The sequence below is a fragment of the Salvelinus sp. IW2-2015 genome, unplaced genomic scaffold (assembly GCF_002910315.2).
Source record: "Salvelinus sp. IW2-2015 unplaced genomic scaffold, ASM291031v2 Un_scaffold1804, whole genome shotgun sequence".
Lineage (NCBI taxonomy): Eukaryota > Metazoa > Chordata > Actinopteri > Salmoniformes > Salmonidae > Salvelinus > Salvelinus sp. IW2-2015.
This window is the reverse complement of record NW_019943177.1, coordinates 51500-62897: the sequence shown is the minus strand read 5'-3', so window position 1 is coordinate 62897 and position 11398 is coordinate 51500. Positions and strand designations below refer to the sequence as shown.

General features: G+C 41.9%; 1 protein-coding gene across 4 annotated transcripts in view; it reads right to left on the bottom strand.

Annotated features, from left to right (window-relative positions):
- znf410 (zinc finger protein 410) overlaps positions 1-11398 on the bottom strand; it is a 19550-nt gene extending 8152 nt beyond the window's left edge. Inside the window, exons 1-7 of one of the 4 annotated variants that reach the window (XM_024139431.2) lie at positions 11270-11397; positions 10581-10646; positions 10142-10246; positions 10002-10053; positions 9727-9859; positions 9347-9532; positions 5220-5441 (exon numbers count right to left, since the gene is read on the bottom strand). In XM_024139431.2, coding sequence (XP_023995199.1) covers positions 5220-5441; positions 9347-9532; positions 9727-9859; positions 10002-10034 — 574 coding nt within the window. In that variant the 5' untranslated portion in view covers positions 10035-10053; positions 10142-10246; positions 10581-10646; positions 11270-11397. The other 3 variants (XM_024139430.2, XM_070439614.1, XM_024139432.2) reach the window with 3 other exon arrangements.

Sequence of the window (11398 nt, the reverse complement as noted above, 5' to 3'; positions counted from 1 at the left end):
GTTTGAGTAATCAGTGTAGCACTATTATCACCTGGAGGTGTTGCACTATCTTCACGCCAAGATAAAAACCTCCAGGCTTAATCATAACTGTCAACTTATTGGTAAAAAAGAATAACAGGGGGCAGTTTCGATAAAAGATAATCCCGTCCGAATCGTCCTCTGGAATAACGAACATTCTGGGGTAATAATTACGTAACCAACTTTCTCTAGTAATACTAGTCCCGTGAGAATTCTTTATTTTGTACTAATTTTCTACATTGTAGAATAATAGTGAAGACATCAAAACTATGAAATAACACATGGAATCATGTAGTAACCAAAACAAAGCGTTAAACAAATCAAAATATACAGTTGAAGTCGGAAGTTTACATACACTTAGGTTGGAGTCATTAAAACTCGTTTTTCAACCACTCCACAAATTTCTTGAAAAGAATTGTAGACCTTGAAAAAGATTGTAGACCTCCATAAGTCTGGCTGATCTTTGGGAGCAATTTCCAAATGCCTGAAGGTACCACATTCATCTGTACAAACAATAGTAAGCAAGCATTGTGGACTTCAGAAAACGGCAGAGGGAGCACCCCCCTATCCACATCGACGGGACCGTAGTGGAGAGGGTAGTAAGTTAAGTTCCTCGGCGTACACATCACGGACAAACTGAATTGGTCCACCCACACAGAAAGCGTTGTGAAGAAGGCGCAGCAGCGCCTCTTCAACCTCAGGAGGCTGAAGAAATTCGGCTTGTCACCAAAAGCACTCAAACTTCTACAGATGCACAATCGAGAGCATCCTGTCGGGCTGTATCACCGCCTGGTACGGCAACTGCTCCGCCCACAACCGTAAGGCTCTCCAGAGGGTAGTGAGGTCTGCACAACGCATCACTGGGGGCAAACTATCTGCCCTCCAGGACACCTACACCCCCCGATGTCACAGGAAGGCCATAAAGATCATCAAGGACAACAACCACCCGAGCCACTGCCTGTTCACCCCACTATCATCCAGAAGGCGAGGTCAGTACAGGTGCATCAAAGCTGGGACCGAGAGACTGAAAAACAGCTTCTATCTCAAGGCCATCAGACTGTTAAACAGCCACCACTAACATCGAGTGGCTGCTGCCAACATACTGACTCAACTCCAGCTCACTTTAATAATGGAAATTGATGGAAATTGATAAAAAATGTATCACTAGCCACTTTAAACTATGCATATGTATATACTGTACTCTATATCTACTGCATCTTGCCATCTTTATATAATACATGTATCACTAGCCACTAAAGTTTACATACCCTACATTACTCATCTCATATGTAAATACTGTACTCAATACCATCTACTGCATCTTGCCTATGCCGTTCTGTACCCTCACTCATCCATATATCTTTATGTACATATTCTTCATCCCTTTACACTTGTGTGTATAAGGTAGTAGTTGTGGAATTATTAGGTTAGATTACTCGTTGGTTATTACTGCATTGTCGGAACTAGAAACACAAGCATTTCGCTACACTCGCATTAACATCTGCTAACCATGTGTATGTGACAAATCAAATTTGATTTGAAGCATAAACACCATGGGACCACGCAGCAGTCATACCACTCAGGAAGGAGACGCGTTCTGTCTCCTAGAGATGAACCTACTTTGGTGGAAAAAGTGCAACAGCAAAGGACCTTATACCTGTTTCCTCCAGCATCTATATCCACAGTAAAACGAGTCCGATATCAACATAACCTGAAAGGCCGCTCAGCAAGGAAGAAGCCAATGCTCCAGAACCGCCATAAAAAGCCAGACTACGGTTTGCAACTGCACATGGGGACAAATATCGTACTTTTTGGAGAAATGTCCTCTGGTCTGATGAAACATAAATAGAACTGTTTGGCCATAATGACCATCATTATGTTTGGAGAAAAAAGGGGGAGGGTTGCAAGCCGAAGAACACCATCCCAACCGTGAAGCACGGAGATGGCAGCATCATGTTGTAGGGGTGCTTTGCTGCAGGAGGGACTGGTGCACTTCACAAAATAGATYGCATCATGAGGATATAAAAATTATGTGGATATATTGAAGCAACATCAAGACATCAGTCAGGAAGTTAAAGCTTGGTCGCAAATGGCTCTTCCAAATGGACAATGACCCCAAGCATACTTCCGAAGTTGTGGCAAAATGGCTTAAGGACAACAAAGTCAGGGTATTGGAGTGGCCATCACAAAGCCCTGACCTCAATCCTATAGAAAATCTGTTGGCAGATCTGTAAAAGCGTGTGCGAGCAAGGAGGCTTACAAACCTGACTAAGTTACACCAGCTCTGTCAGGAGGAATGGGCCAAAACTTATTGTGGGAAGCTTGTGGAAGGCTACCCGAAATGTTTGACCCAAGTTAAACAATTTAAAGGCAATGCTACCAAATACTAATTAAGTGCATGTAAACTTCTGACCCACTAGGAATGTGATGAAAGAAATAAAAGCTGAAATAAATCATTCTCTCTACTATTATTCTGACATTTCACATTCTTAAAATAAAAAGTAGTGATCCTAACTGACATAAGACAGGGAATTTTTACTTGGATTAAATGTCAGGAATTGTGAAAAACTGAGTTTAAATGTATTTGGCTAAGGTGTATGTAAACTTCCGACTTCAACTCCATTTTATATTTTAGATTCTTCAAAGCAGCCACTCTTTGCCTGGATGACAYCTTTGCACAATCTTGGCATTCTCTCAACCAACTTCACCTGGAATGCTTTTCCAACAGTTTTGAAGGAGTTCCCACATATGCTGAGCCCTTGTTGGCTGCTTTTCCTTCACTCTGTGGTCCAACTCATCCCAAACAGTCTCAATTGGGTTGAGGTCAGGTGACTGTGGAGGCCAAGTCATCTGATGCAGCATTCCATCCTTCTTGGTCAAATAGCCCTTACACAGCCTGGAGGTGTGTTGGGTCATTGTCCTGTTGAAAACACATGATAGTCCCACTAAGCGCCAACCAGATGGGATTGCGTATCGCTGCAGAATGCTGTSGTAGCCATGCTGGTTAAGTGTGCCTTGAATTCTAAATAAATCACTGACAGTATCACCAGCAAAGCACCCCCACACCATCACACCTCCATGCTTCACGGTGGGAACCACACATGCGGAGATCATTTGTTCATTTGTTCAACCGGTCTAATATCCATTGCTTATATTTCTTTGCCCAAGCAAGTATCTTCTTCTTATTGGTGTCCTTTAGTAGTGGTGGTTTCTTTGCAGAAATTCAACCATGAAGTGCCTGATTCACGCAGTCTCCTCTGAACAGTTGACGTTGAGATGTCTGTTAATTGAACTATGTGAAGCATTTATTTGGGCTGCAATTTCTGAGGCTGGTAACTCTAACGAACGTATCCTCCGCAGCAGAGGTAACTCTGGGTCTTCCTTTCCTGTGGRGGTCCTCATGAGAGSCWGTTTCATCATAGCGCTTGATGTTTTTTGCGACTGCACTTGAAGAAACTTTGAAAGTTCTTGAAATTTTCCGGATTGACTGACATGTCATTTCCCTTTGCTTATTTGAGCCGTTCTTGCCATAATATAGACTTTGTCTTTTACGAAATAGCACTATCGCCTGCATTCCACCCCTACCTAGTCACAACACAACTATTGGTTCAAATGCATTGAGAAGGAAAGACATACCACAAATTAACAAGGCACACCTCTTAATTGAAATGCATTCCAGGTGACTACCTCATGAAGCTGGTTAAAACAATGCCAAGAGTGTGCAAAGCTGTTATCAAATCAAAGGGTGGCTACTTTGAAGAATCTCATATATAAAACATGTTTTGATTTGTTTAACACTTTTTTGGTTACTACTTTCATAGTGTTGATGTCTTCAGTGTTATTCTACCATGTAGAAAATAGTAAAAATAAAGAAAAATCCTGGAATGAGTAGGTGTGTCCAAACCTTTGATTYGWWKTATAMWWCRACAGGCTTCAGTTGCCTCAGTGATTTTTTAATAACCTACTGAGCACCAAGCCACATTTMTTTTGTTAGAACAGACTGGTATGGGGCCTCCCGAGTMGCACAGCGGTCTAAGGCACTGTATTGCAGTGCTAGAGGCGTCACTACAGATCAGGGTTAGATCCTGGGCTGTGTCATAGCCGGCTGRGACCGGGAGACCCATGAGGCYGCGCACAATTGGCCCAGCGTCGTCCGGGTTAGGGGAGGGTTTGGCCGGCTGGGATGTCCTTGTCCCATCGCGCTCTAGTGACTCCTTGTGGCGGCCAGGCGTATGCACGCTGACTTCGTTCGCCAGCTATATGGCGTTTCRTSCGACACATTGGTGCGGCTGGCTTCCGGTTTAAGCGGGCAGTGTCAAGAAGCAGTGCGACTTGGCGGGGTCATGTTCCCGGAGGACGCATGGCTCTCGACCTTCACCTCTCCCGAGTCCAACGGGAGATGCAGCGACYGGACAAGACTAAAAAAATACCAATTGGATATCATGAAATTGGGGGAGGAAAAAAAAAGTTTAAGATTTTTTTGGGATATTACTTACTACTTAGTGTTGTTTACACTGTTCCAAACCAGAAAAATAATATTGTAATCTAACAGCACCTGTTTGTCACACACGATATACAAGTAGATCTCGCTCCTATACCCTCCTTTTTCTAGATCTTCTTCTTCTTACAATTATTATTATGATCATCATTATAATAAGTAATGTCGTTATCATTAGTAGGCTTAGTATAGTAGCCTTGTATAACCACCTTCGAGCTGTAGGCCTAAGAACAAGTCCTATTTAGGCTTAATACCCTAACTTACTTAGGCCTACTGTATATTTTAATTAATGGGCTAATGTATCAACCAATAATTTATTAATTCATGCCATCACACAGCATATGAGACATTCATGCTTTGAAAAGCAAATCGAGCATTTTAGTTTTAAAGTTAAATAACAAAGGGAGCTTTGAATAATTAGCCTAAACAAAAAATAAACTTCAATTCACGAAGGCATGCAACTGTTTTTCGTCTGCTGTAGTAAAGGCATTAAATATCTTGTTTTTCGTTAGAACAGACTCTCTGGTCCACTTATTTACTGAATGTTGTGTACACTGTTCCAAATGGTCAGGGAAAAAATTACATTGTAATCTTACAGCAACTTTTTGGCACACTCGCAATGCTTGCTCTTATACCCTCCTTTTTCTGGATCTTGAGTAGTTTCCAACAACTAAGTCAAATGTCTTCCACAGATCTGACTTACTGTTGGTGCCATTCCCAGCCCTAGCGTCCTGGCTAGCCTTGGCATCTTTAGCCAGCTGTGCCCGCGTGGCTGCGATGAGGCTGTCGTGCGCCAGCTCCTGTACCCGCAGGTACCASGGGGCAGTGCCATCCACGCCACAGTCCCCGGACGAGATCACCTCTTGTTCCTCCTCCTCTGCACCATCTGCTGAGAAGATTAAGGGCTCAGAGGAGGCTGCTAGACCTGGGAGAAGAGGGAGGGAGGGGAGGGCGGAGAGAAAAATGAGGGGAGGGAAGGTGGAGGGGGAGAGAGTTTGTCAGGGGATGATGAAGTGTCCTTGTCCCGTTATCTCAAGTCCTACAATGTAAACAAAACAAGGTCATAAGAGAATAATTGTGATCATTTGCCAGACAGAGACAGAGCATGGCAAAGACAGAGCATCCAGAGATGAGATAATAACACTTGTCAGTGCATTTGCATGACATTTCAAAGCTGCTGTCACACCACAGTACAGATAACTGTTAAATACAGCATTTCAAAACTAGGGATGGCCACGGTTATTCTAATACCCAAACGGACGTTAGTATTCGATTACTTGTGTGAATTATTTTTTGTTTGTTGTATAGGCCTATTTTAACAATGAAAGGCATTYTCTAWATTAAATTAAAATATCCATGTGACATTGTTACATACAAGGATATACCATGACATTTGAAATTCTTAATTTAATAAAACAAACTTTTGAATGTAGTTTTTATGACGTGTGCCCGATAAATTAAAAAAAAACACATACCAGTAGCCTTCATGTGTGTAGCTAGTTGTTTTTGTCAGCCTATCAAAGCGCCACTACAGTCAAAGAGGATCCATGTGCAGTAAATAAAGTGAGCGATGCAATGCAAAATGGAATTTAAATTAAGGAATTAAAAGTTAGCTAAATGAGAACAAGCAGGCAGTAGGCTACAATGAGCAACCATCAGGTAGGCTGTTTAATCTGAATGGACTCGTTGGTTTTTGTAGACAAGCTCAGGGAGCGCAGCAAATGCTGCCTCAYTCTAGCTAGAAAGTTTATTTTCTCAGATTTGATGCAGTCAAAGCGAGGGCCATACAGAAATGGTTTGTCGAGATCGGTTTGGAAGAACTTGACTGSCCTGCACAGAGCCCTGACCTCAACCACATTAGGGATGAATTGGAACTCCAACTGCGAGCCAGGCCTAATCGCCCAACATCAGTGCCCGACCTCACTAATGCTCCTGTGGCTAAATGGAAGCAGGTAACCGCAGCAACGTTCCAACATCTAGCGGAAAGCCTTCCCAGAAGAATGGAGGATGTTATGGAAGCAAAGGGGGGGGACCAACTCCATATTAATGGCCATGATTTTGGAATGAGTTTAGCATTTGTCCCATATTCCTAGCACACAATGACTACATCAAGCTTGTGACTCTACAAATTCGTTGGATGCATTTGCAGTTCGTTTTGGGTTATCTAAATACTGCTACTGGTCACTATTACTCTTRTTTACATGTATATATTACCATTACTATATTACCATAAGTGTTTATATATTCCAGCTTCCAGTCACTTTTCAGCCSTGTTTACATGTACAGTTGAAGTCAGAAGTTTACATACACTAAGGTTGGAGTCATTAAAACTAGTTTTTCAACCACTCCACAAATGTCTTGTTAACAAACTATAGTTTTGGCAAGTCGGTTAGGACATCCACTTCGTGCATGACAAAAGCTATTTTTACAACAATTGTTTACAGACAGATTATTTCACTTATAGTTCACTGTATCACAATTCCAGTGGGTCAGAAGTTTACATACACTAAGTTGACTGTGCCTTTAAACAGCTTGTAAAATTCCAGAAAATTATGTCAATGCTTTAGAAGCTTCTGATAGGCTAATTGACATAATTTGAGTCAATTGGAGGTGTACCTGTGGATGTATTTCAAGGCCTACCTTCAAACTCAGTGCCTCTTTGCTTAACATCATGGAAAAATCTCAAGAAATCAGCCAAGACCTCAGAAAAATTATTGTAGACCTCCACAAGTCTGGTTCATCCTTGGGAGCAATTTCCAAACCCCTGAAGGTACCACGTTCATCTGTACAAACAATAGTARGCAAGTATAAACACCATGGGACCACACAGCCGTCATACTGCTCAGGAAGGAGATGCGTTCTGTCTCCTAGAGATGAACGTACTTTGGTGTGAAAAGTGCAAATCAATCCCAGAACAACAGCAAAGGACCTTGTGAAGATGCTGGAGGAAACAGGTACAGAAGTATCTATATCCACAGTAAAAGAGTCCTATATCAACATAACCTGAAAGGCCGCTCAGCAAGGAAGAAGCCACTGCTCCAAAACCGCCATAAAAAGCCAGACTACGGTTTGCAACTGCACATGGGGACAAACATCGTACTTTTTGGAGAAATGTCCTCTGGTCTGATGAAACAAAAATAGAACTGTTTGGTCATAATGACCATTGTTATGTTTGGAGGAAAAAGGGGGAGCTTGCAAGCCAAAGAACACCATCCCAACCGTGAAGCACGGGGGTGGCAGCATCATGTTGTGGGGATGCTTTGCTGCAGGAGGGACTGGTGCATTTCACAAAATCGATGGCGTCATGAGGTAGGAAAATTATGTGGATATATTGAAGCAACATCAGTCAGGAAGTTAAAGCTTGGTCGCAAATGGGTCTTCCAAATGGACAATGACCCCAAGCATACTTCCAAAGTTATAGCTTAAGGATAGCAAAGTCAAGGTATTGGAGTGGCCATCACAAAGCCCTGACCTCAATCCCATAGACAATTTGTGGGCAGAACTGAAAAAGCGTGTGCGAGCAAGGAGGCCTACAAACCTGACTCAGGTACACCAGCTCTGTCAGGAGGAATGGGCCAAAATTCACCCAGCTTATTGTGGGAAGCTTGTGGAAGGCTACCCGAAACGTTTGACCCAATTTAAAGGCAATGCTACCAAARACTAATTGAGTGTATGTAAACTTCTGACCAACTGCGAATGTGATGAAAGAAAAGCTGAAATAAATCATTCACTCTACTATTATTCTGACATTTCTCATTCTTAAAATAAAGTGGTGATCCTAACTGATCTAAGACAGGGAATTTTTACTCTGATTAAATGTCAGGAATTGTTGAAAAACTGAGTTTAAATGTATTTGGCTAAGGTGTCTGTAAACTTCCGACTTCAACTGTATATATCCTACTACCTGTCACTTTTTATGTATAATACTTGTATTCTCTTMTTTCTTCAACCTATATCGCACTTCTGGTGTTTTTTCATTTGATTATATTTTCTATAWTATTATTACTACTATCACTGCATTGTTGGGAAACGGCTATCGAGGGAAGAATCACACTGTACTGTTTTACACCGGTTGTATCCTGTGCACATGGCGAATAAACGTTTAAACTTGAAACGATAGGAACTGAATGGTGAATGATGACTGGAGTGATTCTCTTTCTATGTGAGTAGATAATGATGAGTGAGAAAGTCACATATTTACAGATTTAAACCAGTTACAGATTTAAACCAGAGACTTGTTGCTTACGGGCCCAACACTCTCAACCTCTAGGCTACATCATTCATCATGATTATCCCATAATCATAGTAGCATCCACATTTATGTAGAATTGTTCACAAACATGTTCTATAATAAAAGTGATTCCAAAATGACACTATACATTATTCACCAGTCACTTCCTAAAAAACAAAACATAATCTGAAACACAACCAAAATAAGCTGTAAATGCATCCAACAAGTGTGTAGAGTRGCAAGCCTGATTTAATAATTGCATTATGAATATGGGACCAAATACTACATTTGTCTACTTTAATACACTATAAGTGAAATTTGTCCAAGTACTTAGGTCAGCTCCCACTTAGCCCAGTCAAAGCTCTTTTTTGTCCTGACACCTTAATGGTGGAACCTGCTTCCCCATGATGCTAGGACAGCAGAGTCCATGCCCATACCCAAAAATGTCTGAAACCCTACCTCTTCAAAGAGTATCAACATCTCATGTTCATCTTACAGCACCACATGCAGGCATGCCCTGGAAGAAAGGGGGGCTGTCTATATAGAAATATGGTGATAGAAGTGGGGTTTTTCTATGCCTAGGGCCTGCGTCTCCATACCTTTGGCGAGGTTCAGTAGGACATAGGAGGTGCTCTCTGACCGTTGCAGGTCATGGAGGATGGGAGGGGGGCTGGGGGGCATGTGAGGGCTGCGGGGGTGGTGGTGCACCACCATGGGGCTCCGCTCTGCYCCCCCAAACTCTGAACGGGACGGAGACCTTGCTGACACATGGCTGAGACCACCCTCTGAGGAATAAAGTAACAGATTACATTAGTGGAGTGGTTAGTTGCCTGAGGACCAATGACAGAGCAGGTTCATAGAGAGATTTAGTCCAAGGGGGAATATATCATATGAAAAACACAAGGTATTTTTATGGTAGATTGTCTATGATGATTTCCAGTCATTCTCTTCAATAGCCATCTCATGCTATCTGTCTGACCTGTCAGACCCAGCTGTGTACACAGGGAGCTGTCTGCGGGAGCGAGCAGGGGAAGGCAGATGTGTTTGGGCTCCGAGTCCTCCAGACCCTGCCCCAGAGGTATGGATGCGTTCTGGACAAACTGAACCAGCAGCTGCAGAAGCAGAGGCGGAAGTGAGGAAGAGAGAATCTATCAAACTGTTATGTAGCTAAGGGTGGATCTATAAGTGCAAATGGAAMACTCCAAATAAATACAGCCATGCATTCATGTTGGCAGGTGAATAGTGTGTTGTTACCTCAGGTTTGGAGTCAAGCTCATCTGACAGCATGGATTACGCCTTGAGAGATCTGTTGGGATAAATCAAACGATGTATTACACTGAGGAGGAATTTTCAACCTTACACAAACTTATTGTACTTTACTGTCCATTACTTACCCCCAAAATGAGCTTTTAAGTGAGATGTCCTATTAGGGTTGGGGTGAGAATGATCATCTCGGTTTCATCAGTTTCCAGTGTTTTCCATTCATGAAGTCGTCAAACCTAAATAGATTATATACACCTCTTTGGTTGAATGACTTGTTGAAGCTAGCAACCAACATTTCAACAAAAGTGCGTGCTGGATACAATGTCTATTACTTAACTGAGCTGTCAGTCCGTAAACTCACTATGAATCACAACAAGCTTTGCATAATCTGTGAAAGCTAACTAGTTAGCTGGCTAACTAGCACAGCCTCTATGTTTAGCTAATGCAACATCAATAATGTTGGTTGGCTGCATAGCAAGCTACCAACACCACCAGCACAGTAGCTACTGTTTCTCCAAACAGAATATAGCTATGTTACCAGTTATGATAGATTACCGTTGTGTTACTTACTGGTCAACACCAAATCCACAGAGTTTCTAAACACAGAGTCGCAACATCGCGAGACTTCCGGGAACGCTTGCAAAACAGACCAAACAGACCAGGCCGGGGTTTAGAGAGTTGAGAAATCAATGTGAGAAGTTTTTTTTTTTAATCCTTAGTTGGTCATTTTCTCGAAATCTAAAAGTAACAACCTAGATTCGAGACAATGTTTTAAGTATTTGAACATGTCATTACTCCAACTTCCTGAATGTGACAAACTGACAAGTTTTCCTTTTCATCAAAAAAACACTATATCGAAGGAGTGCCTTCGATTTGACAGCCTGCACTTAGAAATTCGGCATGAGACGACCGTTAGACACGACGACGTTTAACTGCGCATGAGCAGCTAGCAATCATCGCCTACAACCGTGATCTGGGATTTCTATTGGCTAAGCAGTTTCTGGCTATCTTCATACTGTACGGTATTTTTTAATTCCTATTGCAGCTACAAAAATAAATAAAAAAAGTGGATCGAAAACTGTGGCTATTTTAACGTTAACTAGTTAGCCGGTGAGTTTGTTAACATTGCAGTTACTATCTTGCTAGCTTCTTATGCCAAAACAAAGCTTCTCAACAGTCAATCTACGTCGCACATCTACACTATAATCAAAACACTAAGACAAAACATTCATTATTAAAGATTAATTTAAACGTTTTACCTTGTTTTCTTATTTGTACATAAAATAAATGTACCAGCCAACCCAATTCTACGGCACTTCTTGAGAGACAAAACAGGTACTTCCGCATTTCAGTTTTGGAAACGGCAGTTGATATCTGCTGGTTGCTGT